The 20,573-nt window shown below is 39.2% G+C and overlaps 1 protein-coding gene across 1 annotated transcript in view; it reads right to left on the reverse strand.

The window, feature by feature from the left end:
* Positions 1-3,741: 3,741 nt before the first annotated feature.
* haus8 (HAUS augmin like complex subunit 8) overlaps positions 3,742-20,573 on the reverse strand; it is a 51,188-nt gene continuing 34,356 nt past the window's right edge. Inside the window, exons 11-13 of the mRNA XM_033046943.1 lie at positions 12,849-12,990; positions 10,403-10,535; positions 3,742-5,897 (exon numbers count right to left, since the gene is read on the reverse strand). Of these exons, the coding sequence (XP_032902834.1) occupies positions 5,780-5,897; positions 10,403-10,535; positions 12,849-12,990 (393 nt within the window). The 3' untranslated portion in view covers positions 3,742-5,779. The remainder of the gene's footprint in view (positions 5,898-10,402; positions 10,536-12,848; positions 12,991-20,573) is intronic.

Here is a 20,573-nt window from a genome sequence, read left to right on the forward strand (position 1 = left end):
AAACACTCAACACAGTTTAAGTCCCAAAGTCATTGTCTCTTCCCTCCTTGCTCTCCCTCTGCGCTGAGGCAATCCAATCCATGTATAAACACAGCTGTAATTTCTACATGGTGAAACCAAAATGTATAAAAATGACCTTTTTATTCAAAGTTGACAATGCGCACTTTAACCGCAAGTGATTTTTTCTATTACAAATCTCAAATTGTGGAGTACAGAGGCAAATAAATAAATGATGGGTCTTTGTCCCAAACATTATGGAGGGGACAATATAACTGAGACAGTGAGATCACAAAAGGAGAAGGTGGTATCAGAGATTGTCCAGGTGAATTTGAGGGCAGGGTGGAAGTTCGTGGTGAAGCTTAAAGCTTAATTGCCCAACGTTGATAAGAATTCTACCCAATGTTCAGTTAAAAGAAAGTGGGATACAAGTTACAACAAGAAATGCTCACTTCTTTCACAAAGTAAACTGTGACATTGGAATCGCATCCTTTGCTCCAGTTCATTGGCTATAATTAAGAGGGAGTTAGATGTGGCCCTTGTGGTTAAAGGGGTCAGGGGGTATGGAGAGAAGGCAGGTATGGGATGCTGAGTTGGATGATCAGCCATGATCATATTGAATGGCGGTGCAGGCTCGAAGGGCCGAATGGCCTACTCCTGCACCTATTTTCTATGTCTATGTTAGAAAGAGTTGGAAAACAGTCTGTACATGGAATGTCTGCAGTGTGTATGAGCTCAGAGCTGGTTATGGAAGGGACAAAGAAACAAAAGCTATCAATGATCACGGCTGTGATTCAGTTGTATTACGAGTTGGTTCTCGGGTCAAATATGGGCAGTTTTGCTAAAAAAGACTATGGATACGTCCAATCAATCTAAACAGATAGGGACCAAAACCAGGGGGAGCCGCATCCAGAATCATTCAGAGATAATTAAATGGGAACCAAAGTTTGCCAAGATATAAAAGGTGTACAAGATTATTAAAATATAAAAGTTTTATATGATTCTTCAAATTGCTACATTACTTATATGATTATCTGACTAGCCTTTCGTAGTTTGTAATATTTTGTATTATTTGTCATGTTTTGCATTACAATATAGTTACTTAAGTTCAATAAACTTTGGACAAGTTTGAGTTGTGTTGCTCCCAGCCTTGACTAGTTATAGTCCAACCAAGTGAGTTCATGGCTCATTACAGAAGCTGGGAGGGAGTATTACTTACAAGATACTAAATATTCAACGGCAATCGTATTGGCAAATTTCTGTCACACCCTGGGGATTAACATTGACATAAAACTTAGTTGTATTAGTCACATGAATACAGAGTCAAGAGAGTTTTTATTGTTATATCTACCGAAACAGAAGTGAAATTTAATGCCTAAAAACCACACCAATATAATGCAAGATAAAGCAAAGCCCTAAAGTCCCTAGTGCAATCAAGACAGTTTGTAGGTCGAACATTAGTTGGCGTTTGTAATGTTCAATAGCCTGGTGGGAAGATTGATGTTTGCTGTAGGTCTCAGTCTTCAGACTCCTATACCTTCTTGCAAATGGCAGGAGTGAAATGAGAGTAGCCAGGGTGGTGTTGTCCTTGATGACGTTGACTGCCTTTTTGGAGATAGTGCCTCTAATAGATCCCTTGAATGGTAGGAAGATCAGTCCGTGTGATGGACCGGGTCCCATCCATCACTTTTTGTAATCTACTTTGTTCCTGGGCATTTGAGTTGCCAAACCAGGCTGTGTTGCAACCAGTCAATATGCTCACTACCATACACCTGCAGGCACTTAAGAGAGTATTCATTGACAAACTAAATCTCCTTAATCTTTTAAGGAAATAGACATTGATGGGCTCTCATTACCATTGCATCAATGTGCTGGGTCCAGGACAGATATGCATGCTCAGCAATTTGAAGTTGTTGACCCTACACCACCGACCCAATGAAGACAGGCTTATGGATTCTTAGCCTTCCTCTTCTGAAGAGAACCAGTCCCTTTATCTTACTGACATTGGGTGCATAGTTGTTGCTCTGGTATCAAACGGATGATTGATCTCCCCCCTATACTGACTCGTCACTATCCGTAATTTGTCCAACAATGCTGGTGCTGTCAGCAAATTTAAAGATAGAGTTGCAGGTTCCGGCTATAGGCATCGGTCTAGAACGAGTAAAGCAGGGGACTGAACACATTGCCTTGAATTGTCCTTGTGCTGTGGTTATCAAGGAGGAAGTATCGTTGCCACCAGATGGCACCCGCAATGGCCACCTCGCCAGCAGTCTGTCTTATCCCTTCTGTTTTTATTATTTTGCATATGTCATGAATGTTTGTTTTAATGACTCTTGGTATGTTTTATGTGGGAGGGAAAGAGATTGGGGGGAAACTTTTTTCGGTCACTTACCTTGACGGAGATGTGATTTTTCTCCGTGTCGCATCTCCACCCCACCTTTGCCACCTACAACGTGGTATGGCCTTTCCTGGAGAGCGGCCCGGAGCTTCAAGCCACGGGTGCAGCACGGATTTACCATCGTGGAGCCTGGGATCTCTTGCCGAGGATCGCCAGCGTTGGAGCTCCGACCGTGGGGCCTGTGGACTTTAGCACCGAAGCTGCGGCTGACTCGGGAGCTCCATGCCACGGAGTGTTCCGATCAGTCCCGACGCCGGAGTTTCGATCATCCCGACGAGAGGGCTTGAACAGCGGACCATCGGCAATGGTCCCATTCAAAGACCCCGACCACAGATGAACAAAGGGGGAAGATGACTGAACTTTATTGCCTTCCATCACAGTGAGAAATGTTGATTGCACTGTGGTGGATGTTTATGTTAAACTTTATTTGATGTGCTGTGTGTGTGTTTTTGCTTTTTACTTGGTATGGCTGTATGGTAACTCAAATCTCACTGTACCTTAATTGGTACATGCGACAATTATATTTAATCTTGAATTTGTACCGATTGCCTTCTGTTGATGAAGTCGTCGAGGATCCAGTTGCAATGGCATTACAGAGATTGTTTCCTGAACTTGGTAACCAATTTGGAGGGGATGATGGTGTTGAACACTAGTAGCTGGCGATGAACAATGGCCTGACGTATATGATTTTAGCAAGATCATGTCCCCCATTGTTACACAACAGAAACTCAGTATTCAACAATGGAGATCCTGACACCCCAAACCCTTTCCACCATCTGCAATGTGCAAATCACAGCATTGACAGCATACTCCACATTTAACTGGATGACTGCACTTTTAGCACACCTTGACCAGCTCAATAGCATCCAGGACAAAGTAGCTTGGTTGACATCACATAGACATTCCAAAACATTCTTTTCCTACACTGGCACACCATGGCTACAGTTACTGGCTCAGGGAGCTCCAATTGCAACTCCCATATTCTATCCATGAAGAGCAGCAATCACATGGGAACACCATCGGCATGGAAACAGGCCCACCAAGTCCACACCAATCTTCGATCACTCATTCACACTAGTTCAATGTTAGCCCACTTTCTACACATTTTCGGGATGTGGGATCACCCGGAGGGAACCCACAGTCACAGGAAGAATGTGCAGTCTCCATGCAGATACACACTATTCTTTTTAGTGATGTTCATATCTGTGAATAAACAAGAAATATTTGATGAATGATGGAGTGACATTTAGATGCTGCTGCTATAGCAACTGTTCCATCCCCTAGACAATGCATTCCAAAATTCACAACTTGAGAAAGGTTGAAAAAAAAAAAAAAGTACAATCGCAAAGGATCCTCTTGGCTATTTATGGACACATTGGAAAGAGAACAGAACTGGCATCTTACAATTAAATTATTATGTTTGGCAGTAGACCATCTTCCATTTCAGTCTTCAGCAGAGAGTTGTGCCAATACACACCATGCAGCCTATGGAAGGATAACCAGGTGCATTGCAATATTCCATCTGCAATAACCTAAAAAAAACAACCTTTGAGTTTTGCACTTGCCCACGATGACACACTGGAGATCAGGTATAATGCCAAAGGCAAGAAAAACAAAGCAAAAGCACATTAGCCCTCGTCAAACAGCTGATCGGCAACGCAGAATCAGAAGTCGAACGGGGTGACCTCTGGCTGTGTTTTCTCTGTCGAGTGGAAAAAGGAGACAACTTGGAAAATAGGAGAATTTATAAAACCATTAAGAACTTCAGGATTCATACCAATCCTCAAAACTACACTTAAGTGCAAGCAAAGATGTAATTACCATAAGTAATCTTTAATGATACGCAGCACGGGAATAAAACTGCTTTATTGCAAGTTGGGGAACTACTTTTAATGAGTTGAGAAAACAGCAATTTCTTCTAAAACCTTATAGTGCACGACTGGTGGGATTGATTATTCTGTCGGGGCCCAATTGAATTGCAAAACAGATGTTTATAGCTTAGACAGAAACCCTCGTGGGGATTTAGCATTGCTGTATAATTTAAAAAAATTCCCAGAACAGGATTTATCCTAAAAAATATTATAATTTCCAATCATTATTTTGTTCAAAAGCAGAGTATCAAAACAATTAGCAAGTATGCCAAACACAATCCCTCAAAATATTAATTTCAAAACAATTTCCAACTAGAGCTTATTATGAATGAACTTTTCACCTGTTGAGGTAAAAATATTAAGAGAACAAAATTGGTTGTCATCCATTGAACATAGAACAGTAAAGAACAGGTCCTTTGGCACAAGATCTATGCTGAATATGACACCAAGACAAACTCTTATCTGCCTGCACATAGTACATATTCCTCCATTTCCTCAATATCCATATGCCTATCCAAAAGTCTCTTAAATGCCACTATAACATTTGTCTCAACCACTCACCTCCGGTAACACGTTCCAGGCACTCATCACCCTGTGCAAGAAAATTTGCCCCACACATCTCCTTTAAACTTTGCCCTTCTCACCTTACAGCAATGCCCTAATACTAGACTTTTCCATCCTATGTAAAAAAATTCTGATTGTCTATCCTAACTATGCCTCTCGAAATTTATATACTTCCATCAGTTCTCCCTACAACCTTTGGCGTTCCCGAGAAAACAATCCTAAACAGTCCAAGCTCTCCCTGTAGCTAAAACCCCCCCAATCTAGGCATCATTCTGGTAAACCACCTCAGTGACCTTTCCAAAGTTAACACATCCTTCCTGTAATGGGGCGACCAGCTCCGCACACAATACTCAGAATGTGGCTTAGCCAAAGAACTGTCAACATCCTGACTCGTACTCAGTGCCATGACCTATGAAAGCGAGCATACCATATGTTTTCTTTACCACACTGTATACTTGTGTTTCCACTTTGAGGGAGTTATCGACTCAGACACCAAGATCCCTCTGTACATTGCTATCAAGCGTCATGCCAATATTTGTACATTTTCCCTTGCATATGACTGCCCAAAGTGCCGCACCTCACACTTTCTCGGATTAAACTCCATCTGCCATACAGCCGCCCATTTCTGCATCTGAGCTAATGTCCGCTGTACATATTGACAGCCTTTACTCACTGTTGGCGACCCAGCAATCTTGGTGTCATCTGCAAACTTACTAACCAACCCGTCTGGCTTGCATCCAAGCCGTTAATATACATCAAACTTTTACATCCAGGTCATTTATCTATATCACAAAAGCACAGGTTCATTACAATAAACAGTGGTTGTCAAATTCAAAATAGAGACCATTTATTTAATGATTTCTTTATTCTGTGCATCGTGCATTTGTAAAATTAACTGGTGAGTGATATTTAGCATGTTGCATATATGCAATGAATGCTGGGGAATGGCCTATTTGAAAATTCCCAATGACAAGACATCCATCCCCAAATCTTGTTCATCTAATTCTTGGTGAAGTACAGTCTCTCTGCTGGTGGAAGAGGCCAATTCATCAATCTTCCTGGAAAAGCTGAAAAAGTAAAAATAATTTGGTTTCAAAATATAACAAGATAACCTAGTCAAAGGATCAGACATACATTCTCCTAAAAAAAACAAAACATTTTCACACCAAGCAAGCAACTGAGATGGTGAGCTAGAAGTGTTCATTGCATAACTGTGCATTGCCCTGGGGCACACACAGATAGTAGGCTGATGTAATGCTGAAAGAAACAAATCAGCACCACTTTCAATATCATTGATGTGTGTCAAATATCAGGAAAATTTATAAACGGTTACAACTTCAGGTAGGGAAATATAGCAATTTGTCTATTTTAGCCACTCGCTCTCCAAAATTCCCCCATTCTCTACAGAATGCATCACTTGATGCCAAGCGATAAAGTTTCACAAATATTGGTAAAAGAAGTCCAAGATAACAAGCATCATCAGGATAGTCAACTGTGTGCACGGTTTCGACCCGAAACATTACCCATTCCTTCTCTCTAGAGATGCTGCCTGTCCCGCTGAGTTACTCCAGCATTTTGTGTCTACCTTCGATTTAAACCAGCATCTGCAGTTCTTTCTTACACAACTTCCACTTGTTTAAAACAGACCAAGTGCTGGAATAGCTCAGCAGGTCAGATAGCATCCCTCAAGAACATGGATAGGTGGTGTTCCCTCAGCCTGATGGTGGCGGGGGAAGAAAAGAATGCTGAAAGAGCAGAGGGGCAGGGGAAAGCAAGGCAGCTAACAGACGAGGGGTGTGAGCCCAGGTTTGGCTACAATCAATGTAGCTTACAACTCAACAGTATGAACACTGAATTATCTAATTTTACATAACCTCAAACAGCCCCCCCCCCCCCCATCTATCTTTCTCCCCCACTCCCTCCTTTCTGTTCTCTTATTTTCATTTCATGTTTCACTCAGTTCAATAACTGGGGGTGAGCAGCATCAATACAGTCATCTACCAAAGAAAATTGTTAATTTATATTGTGGTTTAACGCAGCTTTTGTATCGCTATGCTATAGTTATCTTTTATGAAACCGGAAGAGCAGGATTTATAAATCAATTGCAGCTTCAGTGTGAAGATAAAATCAGCACTTTGACGACAGAAATTCAATATATTTACATCATTCATAGTGTTCAACAACCATAATTTGGAGAAGAGTACTGACGTTTCAGGCTCAATGCAGACCAATGCCACAAATGTTAACTTGTTACTCTAGACCTAACACTTTGCCAAACATCTTTACAGAACCAAAACCATTTGATCAGCATGGATATTACTGCCAGGATAGTGTACATTTAAGAATCAAATAATATTTTACATCAGAACAATTTCAGAGCTTAGCACTGGCTAAAGTATTTTTCCATATTCATTGGTCCACAAATAAAAATCAGAAAGTGGTCAGAATACCAATCAACACTCGTGGAGTTAGGAAAAGTAGTTAGTTAAAGTTTCATTTGATGACCTTAAATCAGCAAGTGGAAAAGCTGGAGGAAGTTTTAAGTTACGGGGAAAAGTTAGAGAGATCAGTGATAGAATGGAGGTCAGGAGAGACTGACCAATACAAGGGGCGCTTGTACAAGCCGAAAGGGGGTCGCAAAGGCTGGTGAATTACAGAAGGAAGATCTGGCAAAAGATGTACATGGAAGACAACATGTGAAATCCAAAATTACAAGAGGAAATTATAGCAATGCACGTGATACAAGGCAGGAATGTGTGCCTAATTAAAAGAGGCAGTTCCATTTCTCAAACATAATTGGGCTTAATAAGAATAGTCTGAGAGGGCTACGACAAAGGTCTAACAGCAAATGGCATGAGAATTAAAGTTTCTTTGGAAGAAAGATACCCGATAGAGGAATTAGTCAATGTTAAATTTCCAAAATAAACCACAGTGAGCACTGGTAGTACAAGTAAATAGATTCATTACCTGGGACATGTCTTATTGACTCAAACCTGTATATAGTCAAAGCACATCGACAGGTCGTATCACTGTCTGGTTCAGCAACTCAATCGCCCAGGAACAAAGGAGATTACAAAAAGTAGTGGAAATTGTCTAGTCCACCACAGGTACTGACCTGCCCACCATCTTAAAGATCTAGAGGAGACACTGCTTCTAAAAGGCAGACAACATAATCAAGATTCTACACCACCCTGGCCACTCCTGCCTCTCGGTGTCCCAGTGACCTCCCGGTTCAAAAACGGCCATGAACCGTCGTGGCTGCACCAAAACCTTCAGGTTTTTTAATTTGATTTTTTGGTTAATTATGTTATCTACGAGTGGTGTGTTTACTTGCCTTTTACGCTGCTGCACGCAATTAATAAATTGTTCCATTGTCATTACAAGAGCCAAGCCCAGTCATATGTCAGACATATGACGATGAAACTAGGTTCTTGACGTTAATGGGGTCTTGGAGCAGGGACAGAAGTGGTAAATTGCCAGTGCTGTATTTCTTGCAATTGCAAAAAGGACAGCCGGTCTGATGGAGATGGAACTGGTTTTACTGTTCCACAGTAGTCTAGGTCACTGAAATGGATGTGTTTGTAGTGGAGGGAGGCATTACTTGCTGTTCTATACTTATTATTAAGATGAGCCCAGGCAGAAATGCTTTGGCGTCGCTCACTTTTTCTTTAAAAAGAAAGCACAAATAGCATCAACTCAGCACCCGTCTGAACCACTCTGAAGGGGGAAATTTCTTTATCAGTGCATACTATATAACCAAAAGTGTATTGCATAACCACTGTGAATTATATAACTGTATACATTGCATTGTTCAACAACACAGAGGCTCGACCAGCCCCGATCGCCGGTGCAGGGGAGCTGACATCCCCCGATGTAGGAGCTGATCGTCCCGATGTGGAGAGCCAAAACACCGGCGACTGCGGGAGTCAAGATTGTCCCGTCAACGGAGGGCTCGAGGCCCTCGACCGCAGGAGAGGTCAGGGAAGAGATTTGAACCTTTTTTTTCCGCCTTCCATCACAGTGAGGAATGCGGAGTCACTGTGGTAGATATTTATGTTAAAATGTATTTTGTGTTCCGTTGCTTTTTATTTGTATGACTGACTTGGCAAATGAAATTCCTCGCATGTTGCAAAACATACTTGGCTAATAAAGTATTATTGTGATTGATACACAAGGGTGTTAGCTCACACAGTGGGATATCTTCATATTCCATGGATTTTGGTATATTTTTCCAGCACGTTAGTTTGTACTAAAATTAAGAGCAAATATTAAGCTTGAGGATTTAATTGACAAGACTAGTTACTTGATTGTCTAGAGTGATATCAATCATGACACTAGGGTTGATGAGGTAAATGCCAACAAGTTGTTTTTGTAATCTCTGCATTTATGGTGCAAAGTCAATTTAAAAAAAGTAACAAATTCTACAGATTTACAAAGTAATGTGATGAAAACCATTATTTTTAAATTAGAATCCTTGTATATACGTATCAATTGTAAATGTGCAGTTTTATCATACCCGTTACAAACTGCAGAGAAGCAGAATTCATTCAGAATAGGCTGTGCTGTGGTGCATAGATATTCCTGATTAGAAAACAGCAGCAGATATAGCTCACTCGATCGTGAACTTGAAAGCAAATGTTTAATCTTTGATAATCTCCCTCAAACTTCAAAAGTGAGAGTTCCAATTGAAAAGCCCTTGTCTTCTATAAAACAAGCTGTGGAGCAACCAAGAGAAATATCCACTTAGGCTCCTAACCAGCAATGTGAACTGTATGGAGGTCATAGAAACATAGAAAATAGGTGCAGGAGTAGGCCATTCGGCTCTTCGAGCCTGCACCGCCATTCAATATGATCAAAGGTCATTTAACTCTACTGCGCAGAATCATCTACAATAATTAAGAGGATTTAACTATTCAAAAAAAATCCAGAATCTTGTCAAAAATAACTGACTCAAATTTCATACTTTTTCCTAATGCAAGATGTTGTTGATAACAAATGCAGATGTTCTAAATACAACCTTTCTCCCCCCATATTTGAGAAATACTGTGTGGTTTAACTTAGAAAATAACAATTAACTTTTCCATTGCACACCATTTGCCACCTTACTCTTTAACATCAAAGGGTCCTAAATATAGCAATTAATTCAAGCAGAATACAAACAAAGTCATATCTACCATCAAGAAAACTCAATGTCAGCTGCCTGATGGAGTGACCATTTTGCTATTCATAACTGCATCTCAAAACTAATCGTGGTTGCAAATGTTACAACTAAAGTCAAGCTGTTTTGTGTATCACCATAACTGAATGGTCAACTCCTGCTGAATTTATTGGACTGCATTAAGCCACCAACAATATCACCCAAAGCTAAACATTTTCAAATAAGACTGTGATCAGAAGAGATTTATACAGAAGTTTGAAAGAGAAAACACAACCACGCTGCATTTTAAAGTTTGGATACAAGTCAACTAAATTTAGCTACGCTTTATGTTGCGCCATCTTACAGTAGATAAAGGGATCAGTGAATGGCACAGGATAACTTTAAACAAATTGGAAAAAGATTGTACACCAATACCTTTTTATCTCTTTATCTGTGTTTTCAACAGTCTCCGCAAGCTCCTTATTTTCCGCCAAAGCTTTGGAATAATCTTTATCTATTCCAACATCAAGAAGCTGCTCTGTGGTCCGAAGATGAACTTTTAGATTTTCTGCAAAGGAGGACATTCATAAGTCTATGAAGATACAACCACCTGAAATAGGACAAGGGAATAACTGTTTCTCTTCTTAGAATCAGAGCATGAAAACAGGCCCTTCAGCCCAACTTGCCCATGCCGACCAAGCTATCCCATCTACACTAGTTCCACCTTTCTGCATTTGGTCCTTACCTCTCAGTCTTTTCTATCCATGTATCTGTCCAAAAGTCTTAAATGTTGTTATATGACCTGCCTCAACTACTCCTCTGGCAGCTAGCTTCATATACCCATCTTAGTAGGTGGGAAATTTAGATGAACGCAAGCAGCACTTGGTTTTTCCTGTGCCAACTTCATTCATTAAAAAAAATTACACATCCTTTTCCTTGAACCAGCAATTCCCAGGCAGCCACAAAACAGCTCCAAGTTAAATTAGCAGAGTTACATTAAAGAGAATGGTATGGTGTATTTGGTTAGATTTTAAAAAAAAAATATGCATTTAAGCCTAAGGTTTAAATCAAAACTAGACCAATGGGATGAACATGGCCTGTGCATGAACAGGCCTGGCTAAGAACTTGGGCAGTTCTGGTCCAGTCTGTGCTATAAACAGGCCCAGAGCTCAAAGCAACCCCCAATAAAGCATTTAATTAGCACTCCTACCAGTAAAATCAAGGCAAATATATATGGTTGAGACAGTAAAGCAACTACCAATGCATGATATATCCCTTCAGAAGCCAGCATGACAAGTAATGAATGAATCCGAGTAGTGAAAGCTTCAGAAAGTCAGCCCTCAAGTGCTTGCCCATCAGCATTACCGGCAAGGGCTGATAACTGGCCATTGACATTATCAAATAAATAACATATAAAAATGTCATAACCCAATAGAACAGGCAACGATGCATCTCATTCTTGATCAAACTTCAAAACAGGTGGATGCTGTTAAATAGCAAAGGAGATCTTGCATGAATTGAATGTTGCTTTGCATAATATTTAAATGGATGCATTTTTGACTGGTGTCAGATTATATTAATGCTTTCTCTGCCAAATCCATTCCATGACTCAGACCACCAGAAGCACAATTCATGAAGGGCAGTGCACCTGTTTTCTTTCTCCCCCCCCTTCCCTCTCACCAAATAAAAACAATTTATGTAATATTAATTGGTTGACAATTGCAATGCAGGAGAACATTTTTGAAATTTACAAGACTCTTTCAATGACTCAGCTGATTCAGCAAAAATGCTTCTGTGCTGAGTCACCACCCAGCTGCCCATACTTCCCCTGATCACCAGCCAGTGGCCCATATTAGAAAAGTAAAAGACCGTATCAAGGGCCAGTGCAATGTATTTAACTTGGCTGTAAAATGCCACAAGTTGAATAGCTCCCAGCATCCACCAATGGAGATGATCGAAGTGATCTATGAAACAGAACCCCCGCCTCAAACAAATAATACTGGAAGAGATATATAGTACTATCTTTAGTAATTAAATAACGACTTGATTATTTATCCTAAATAATCAAAGAATTAATAATTCAATAATATTGTAAAAAGCAAAGGTTTAACATTCATGCTTATCATAAAACGGATCAGAGTGCTAGATACAGCGAAAGCTACGATACCGGACATCGTATATTATAGTGTGCGCGCGCAGAAGAATGCATGTCAAAGATGACAATACAAATGTAGAAACTATGGATCAAGCAATTTCGGCCCAAGTTAGTGTCACAGGATGACCCCAAGAACAGCTGTCTATTGTAGCAAGGCTTGTTTGCAACAACAGGCTAGCAAGAGAATGGGCAACATCACTGGCCAGAACTCATCCTTAACCAACAAGCTCAATGCTTCTGTGCTCACTTTGATCTGAAGGTCAATGGAATTACATCTGCCCATAAAGCCTCAAGTTTACTTGTACCCACAGTTACTGTTGCAGATGTCAGATTGGTCTTCCTGAAATTCAACCTACAGGAAGCAACTAGCCCTGATGGAATCCCCAGCCACATACTCAGGACCTGCAGAGCAGCTGGCAGGAGTTTTCATGAACATCTAACATCTTTGCACGCCATTAGTTCTCAAGTCTTAGATGCCAAACTAGCAAACCTAAAGCTAAAGGTTACAACCCATGACCTTTTAAAATTGGCACTATCACCTCTTGCTCTCAAGTGAAAGAGAAAATAAATGCCGTTGTGCCACAGTTGATCATTTCAAGCACAAGGGGATGATTCAATGCGTTTTGTTGTTTGCACTGTATATTTGCACTTTGATCAAAGGAAACAAAACAAAGTTCTTGCATAGTCCACATCATCCATCTGAATTTGAAAAGTATTTAAACTTACCCAAGTCCTCCCTTGGATCGTCTGACATATGTATATTCCTCACTTGAAGGCTGTGCCTGGTTGCATCAAGAGCTTGACCCAAGGATTTGTACTGATTTTTGAACTGCTGTAAACATGGCAATGCCAGTTTTAAACATTCCATCTGCAAGTAAAATTGAATTCAATCTATAATTAAAGTACAAAAGGAATGAATATAACAAGCTCAAGTATAATGCAGATTATGAAAATGCACAATATTAAGGAAAAAATTAGCACCTTGTCTATAATAGTCTTCCTTCCATTGCCTTTAAGAAAAAAAAGTGGATGCCGCGGCATTGCTCCAAGACTTATCCTGACTATTGATGGCAATGCCAAACATCACAGCTGGATTCTCAGTAAATTGTTATAATCAAAAATTGATATCACAGTCCTCACATGCCCTCAGTTTCTACGAGAACTGACAAGGCAAATATACAAATCCTATCAATGCATTTCCTTACAATTCCAACTAGCATTGAAAACAATTGTAAAATTAATAGGCAAACATTTTAAAAAGTGCACTCTTCCTTGGATTTTTCACGCAGAAAACCCAATTGTTGCATTCCAATACCTTGGTATACAGCAAAAATGACCATTCAGAAAGTATACAGTGCATTCAGAAAGTATTCAGACCCCTTCACTTTTCCACATTGTTACGTTACAGCCTTATTTTAAAATGGATTATTCGGGGTTTTTTTAAATCATCAATCTACACACAATACTCCAGAATGAAGAAGCAAAAACAAGTGTTTAGAAATGTTCGCAATGTAATTAAAAATAAATAACTGAAATATCACATTGACATAAGTATTCAGACCCTTTGCTAAGACACTCAAAATTGAGCTTAGGTGCATCCTGTTTCCATTGATTATTCCTGAGATGTTTCTACAACTTGACTGGAGTCCACCAGTGGTAAATTAAATTTATTGTACATGATTTGGAAAGGCACACACCTGTCTATATAAGGTCCCACAGTTGACAGTGCATGTCAGAGCAGAAACCAAGCCATGAAGACAAAGGAACCTCAGAGACACGATTGTGTCAAGACACAGATCTGGGGAAGGATATAAAATAATATCTGCAGCATTGCAGGTCCCGAAGAGCTGTGACCTCTGTCATTCTTAAATGGAAGAACTTTGGAACCACCAGGACTCTTCACAGAGCAGGCTGCCCGGCCCAACTCAGCAATCGGGGAAGGGCCTTGGTCGGGGAGGTGACCAAGAACCCGATGGTCACTCGGAGCTCCAGAGTTCCATTGTGGCGATGGGAGAACCTTCCAGAAGGACAACTATATCTGCAGCACTCCACCAATCAGGCCTTTATGGTAGAGTGGCCAATCAGAAGCCACTCCTCAATAAAAGGCACATGACAGCCTGCTTGGGGTTTGCCAAAAAGCACCTAAAGGACTCTCAGACCATGAGAAACAAGATTCTCTGGTCTGATGAAACCAAGATTGAACTCTTTGGCTTTAATGCCAAGTGTCACATCTGGAGGAAACCAGGCACCACTCATCACCTGGTCAATACAATACCTACGGTGAAGCATGGTGGTGGCAGCGTCATGCTGTGGGGATGTTTTTCAGTGGCAGGAACTGGGAGACTAGCCAGGATCAAGGGAAAGATGAACAGAGCAAAGTACAGAGAGATCCTTGAAGAAAACATGCTCCAGAGTGGCTTCGTGACAAGACTGTTAATGTCCTTGAGTGGCCCAGCCAGAGCCCCGACTTGAACCCAATCGAACATCTCTGGAGGGACATGAAAATAGCTGTGCATCAACGCTCCCCATCCAACCTGATAGAGCTTGAGAGGATATGCAGAGAAGAATGGTAGAAATTATCCAAACACAGATGTGCTAAGCTTGTAGCGTCATACCCAAGAAGACTTGAGGCTGTAATCACTGCCAAAGGTGCCTGAACAAAGTATTGAGTAAAGGGTCTGAATTCTTATGTAAATGTGATACTTCAGTTATTTCTTTTTAATTACTTTGCAAACATTTCTAAACACCCGTTTTTGCTTCTTTTTTAAAAAATTGTGGGGTATTGTGTGTAGGTTGATGATAAAGAAAAGTGAATTTAATCAATTTTAGAATAAGGCTGTAACGTAACAAAATGTGGAAAAAGTGAAGGGTTCTGAATACTTTCTGAATGCACTGTAAGTAGAAGATGAACCCTCATAACTAATATATTTACACATTCATGATCTATGGTTCAGTAATTTTAGTTATCATGACTGACCAGGGTCATGATCTGAATTTTTTTTACTGTGTTAGCATTGATGCAAAATGATTATTTGAAATTTAAATCAAAGAACGGAATTTAAAAGCATATAAATTTAAGTGGGAATGCGATTTATCTTCATCAAGTTCCTTTTCAATTACATTTGCAGAATGAATCTTCTGCCGAGTGTTAGGCACATCATAAATAACATTTGACATCCTATTTTATAATATTGTTGTCATTGTGGAGGATATAGAAGTGGTCATTAAGCTCGTCCTGCAGTCCTGGTAAATTCTAATTACATTTTTCTCTAGGAGACACCACAAACTGCAGGCGAGCAGCTAATGTGCACGCATGTCACACGCATCATGTACACATTTACATTCAAATGTGGACAAGCTTGTAATGTGGACAAGCTTTCCCCTTTGAGAATAGGGAAGATTCAAACAAGAGGACATGACTTCAGAATTAAGGGACAGAAGTTTAGGGGTAACATGAAGGGGAACTTCTTTACTCAGAGAGTGGTAGCAGTGTGGAATGAGCTTCCAGTGGAAGTGGTGGAGGCAGGTTCGTTGGTATCATTTAAAAATAAATTGGATAGGCATATGGATGAGAAGGGAATGGAGGATTATGGTATGAGTGCAGGCAGGTGGGACTAAGGGAAAAAAGTTGTTCGGCACGGACTTGTAGGGCCGAGATGGCCTGTTTCCGTGCTGTAATTGTTATATGTTATATGGTTAAATACCACAGCTTTCCCATGTGGAAGTATTTCACAATTGACCTTCTTAAATACTTCAACCTTAGTGCTTGTACTCTGGTGTTGTAATTACTTAATTTGGAAAAAGTAACATTCCAACTCGCTGCCTCAGCTCTGGCGATTCAAGGTTGATCCCAACCTCAGGTGCTGTCTGTGTAGAATTTGCACATTCTTGTGACTGTGGGTTTCCCCTCGGGTGCTCGGGTTTCCTCCCACAGCCTAAAGACTGCAGGTCAGGAGGCTAACTAGCCTCTAAATTGTGTTTTAGTGTGTAGGGGGGTGGTCGAATCTGGTGAGAGTTGAAGTTCATGTAGGAAGAATAAAATAATATGAATGCAAGTGGGTGGTTGATGATCGGTGTGGACTTAGTGGGTCAAAGGTCCAGTTTCCCTGCGACATCCCTTGGTCTATCACGTGGAATAAATTAACAATATTTCAGAATTTGTCCTCGATGTTACGATGGATACTTCAAACTTTACCTCTCACGCACACAAGAAATTATTGATTTCTGCAGATGCGCACCCTCTCACCAATATCTTTTTTTCATTTATTGTCCAAACAGCTTCCTCTTTACCTCTTCCCAATGAGTTGTTAGGGATAAGAATTGAGATTGTGGCTTTGTTTCTACAGCTACTACAAGCCCTTTCAAGGCAGACTGCAAAAAACTCAAAGCATCTTCAGAGTGTGAGATGCTTTATTAAATTGCTGGGCTGAAGCCAGTGTTGGAATGTGTTGTTCTATGACACCAAAGAGTTACCCAACTAATGATTCATTGTTAATCACTAACAATCTTAGAAAACTCTTCAAGGCTGCCACAGGAAAACAAGATTGTTTTGGCTGCATCATTAGAAGCACAACGGTATGCGAGAAATAATAAAACGTTTTATGCTGCACCTGTTGCAGTTGTTAAATAACCAACCAAATCTCAACAGCACGTTTTCCAGTAACAATGAATACTAAGGACCAAAACATTCATCAGTTTTGATTTTTAAAAATGGTAATGGTATCTTCAATGTTTTTATCTACCTCATTGGTTGACCCTCAGACTATCTTTGTTCAGTCTTTGCTGGCTTTACCTTGCACTAAACGTTATTCCCTTTTCATCTATCTATACACTATGTTCATCATGTATTGTCTTTCCACTGACTTGATAGCTCGCTACAAAAGCACGGACTTCATGTTAGTAGTGGTATCTTCAGTGTTTTATTTCTTGTTTTCGACATAAAAAATGTTGACACTAAATCGCAAGATGTGTCATTTCCCAAAGTACAAAGATTATGGCCATAGCCTTCATATTTACACTGCTGGTTCATTCCCAGCATAATTCATCTAAAAGTCAGTCTTCCCAAGACATTGTGGGCGACAATCTATGTCTCGACTCCAGACACTCTTGATTAGTGAACAAATCAAATATTCTGCTGCAAAATGGTTGGATATATATCCCAACCTCATCCAATGTTCGAGTTTGCACACATTCAGAAAAATATCCTGCTGTTTTCTCAGCTGTTTCTGTATTTGTGATTAGCAAATCATCTGGTTGCAAGGTAGAAATCATATTCGCTCATCCTACATTAGCAAATCACATGAATAAAGCAACAGCAATTAGGTTGTTTAGAACACTGATGTGGTGGGATAATAGAAGACCCATTTCTATATCCTCGAGGTTTTACAATTTGAATTGTTGATTCTGGACTGCCACGGAGTTTAAGAAAAGTGATTAAAATGAAAAGGTTTTTTTTTTTAAAAGAGAAGCTGGCGAAACTTCACTGCTAAAATTATAGCTGTCCCTCTCTTTAGCTAAGCATAATTAATATGTTGCTATTTAATATTAATTTTATTTAAAAGTGCAAGACAAATACTGTGGCTTCTCCAGACCCTCATTTACGGTGTGACAGGCAACAGAACTTGCTCCATAATTTGAGGCATGACACACAAGCTTCAATGTCCTTCTCATGTTATAATTACCAGTTAGGAACAGGTGCTTAGATTATTCAGATATCATATGGTCTCTATTGGACTTAATCCATAGCCATTTTTCGTTTTAAGCACCATCACAAAACCAGTAAGAATCTGAGGTTGTATGGAATTACACTCAAATAAAGATTGGAGCTCTACCATATTTTCTGGTCTCTTCATCTTTACAATATCTTCTACTTTGTCCTTGATGGGTTGTAAAGTATTGGCTTTCATTTTCAATCCAAGATCAAGTACAGACTCAGCGACCGTTCGCCAAACGGTCCACCAAGGCCTCCTGCATCTCCCAGTTTGGAGCCATTTTAACTCCCCTTCCCATACTGACCCCTTGTCCCGAGACTCCTCCATTGCCAGAGTGAGGCCACATACAACCTGGAGGAACAGCACCTCACATTCCACTTGGGTAGCTTACAACCAAACAGCATGAACATTGAATTTTTCAGTTTTAGCTAAATAACCTCCAAACCCCCCAACTTTCTGTGCTCCACTTGGGTGTGCACCCATTTCTCCCTTCCACCTACATTCCTTCCTCTGGCTTCACTCGCCAGGCTTTGTCCTGCCCTTACTCTCCTCCACTCCCCCCCCACCACAATCAATCAATCTGAAGGGCTCTTCAACCGTAACGCTATGCCCTCCAGTCAGTCCATAAATCACAGAATAGTTTTTAGTTTTAGAGATGCATCACAGATGGAGAGATACAACAGGCCCTTCGGCCCACCGAGTCCACACTGATCAGCGATCCCCGCACATTAACACTATCAAAACAGACTAGGGGGTAACAGAATCAACTATTACGCTTATTCCAAAAAAAGATAAAGATTTAGAAGATCCGGGCTCATACAGAGCTATATCACTTTTAAATACAGACCAGAAAATCTTAGCAAAGACTTCAGCAAGAAGATTAAGCAAATATATTAGTAAATTGATAAACCCTGATCAAACGGGGTTTATACCCAAAAGATACTCATTTAATAAATTTGAGACGCCTGTTTAATATAATGTACTCGCATAAAGTAGAGGAAGAAGATATATCAATTATTTCTTTGGATGCAGAGAAAGCATTTGATCAGATAGAGTGGCAATACTTATATAAAGTACTGCAAAAATTTAATATGGGAGAGAATTTTATAACATGGGTAAAATTATTGTATGATAAACCGATGGCAAGAATTTTAACGAACAACATGTTATCTCAAAAATTTCTACTGTCAAGGGGTAATAGGCAGGGATGTGCGTTATCACCCCTGCTATTTTCCCTTATGATAGAACCTCTGGCTGAAAGTATAAGAATTCATCCGAATATTCAGGGCTATAATACTAGGGACTCAAAGAATAAAATCTCATTATATGCAGACAATATACTTTTATATATTACAAAGTCACAAACGAGCATACCAAATTTATTAAATTTAATAGAGGAATTCGGGTCTTTTTCTGGATATCGAATAAACTGGAATAAAAGTGAAATCATGACATTAAAACCTCAAGAACCTACACACTTATTGAAGTTCCCCTTTAAAATCGCAACAGAAAAATTTAAATACTTGGGTATTCAGATTACTAGAAAATATATAGCATTATTCAACGCTAATTTTATACCTTTATTAAATAAACTTAATACGCTGATTAAATTTTGGAAAACACTTCCTTTATCATTATCAGGTAGAATAAATGCAATAAAAATAATCTTCCTACCACAATTACTATACCTATTTCAGTCTATACCGGTATATATACCAAAATATATATATATATTTTTTTTTAAATTAGACTCTAATATTACTAATTTTATTTGGGATTATAGATCACATAGAATTACAAAAAAACACACAGAATTACAAAATTTATTGACTGGATAGTTCTACCCAACAGACAGAATGGATAAAAATGGAGAAAGAGGATTGTCATCCTTGTAATATAGGAACGATCCTCTTCTCCCCGAAAAAACTGAATAACACAATATAAGAAGAACCCAATTATATATGGTACAATAAGAATTTGGAAACAAATAAAATTATCTTTAAAATTAAGAAATGTATCATTGTTAATGCCAATAGCGAATAACCCTTTATTTAAACTATCTCTTATTGATACAACATATAACCAATGGGAAAGTCTCGGAATTAGAAGGATCGGGGATATGTACGAAATGGGAGACCTACTATCATTCCAACAATTACAATTAAAATTTAAACTGAAAAACAACCAATATTTTAAATATCTTCAGATTTGCGATTTCATGAAAAAATATATACAAGGATATCAAAAAATAACTCCTGAATTATTGGAAGAAGCAATGAATATTGAAGCTGACTCACAAAAATTAATATCATATTTATATAATAGTATTCTAAATATAGACCTACCATCGACAGAGGTACTTAGAGAAGAGTGGGAACGGGAACTAATGATAAAAATTACGAAGGTTACATGGGAAAAGTATTTGATATATATTCACAAATGTTCGATTAATGTAAGACAATCTAATTCAATTAAAAATTTTATATTGATTATATTATTCAAAACAAGATTGAACAAATTTTGTCCAAATATATCCCCCATTTGTGATAAATGTCTATCCCAAAACGCAACTATAACACACTCCTTAGTTTCCTGCATAAAACTTTATAGATTTTGGAATGATATTTTCAAAATATTTACAAAATTATTCAAGATAAGAATGGAACCTAATACTGAAATGATTATATATTTGGAGTAATGGAAGATGGGAATAAATTGAACACATCTCAAAATTTATTTT

Source organism: Amblyraja radiata, chromosome 29 (genome assembly GCF_010909765.2).
Source record: "Amblyraja radiata isolate CabotCenter1 chromosome 29, sAmbRad1.1.pri, whole genome shotgun sequence".
Classification (NCBI taxonomy): Eukaryota; Metazoa; Chordata; class Chondrichthyes; order Rajiformes; family Rajidae; genus Amblyraja; species Amblyraja radiata.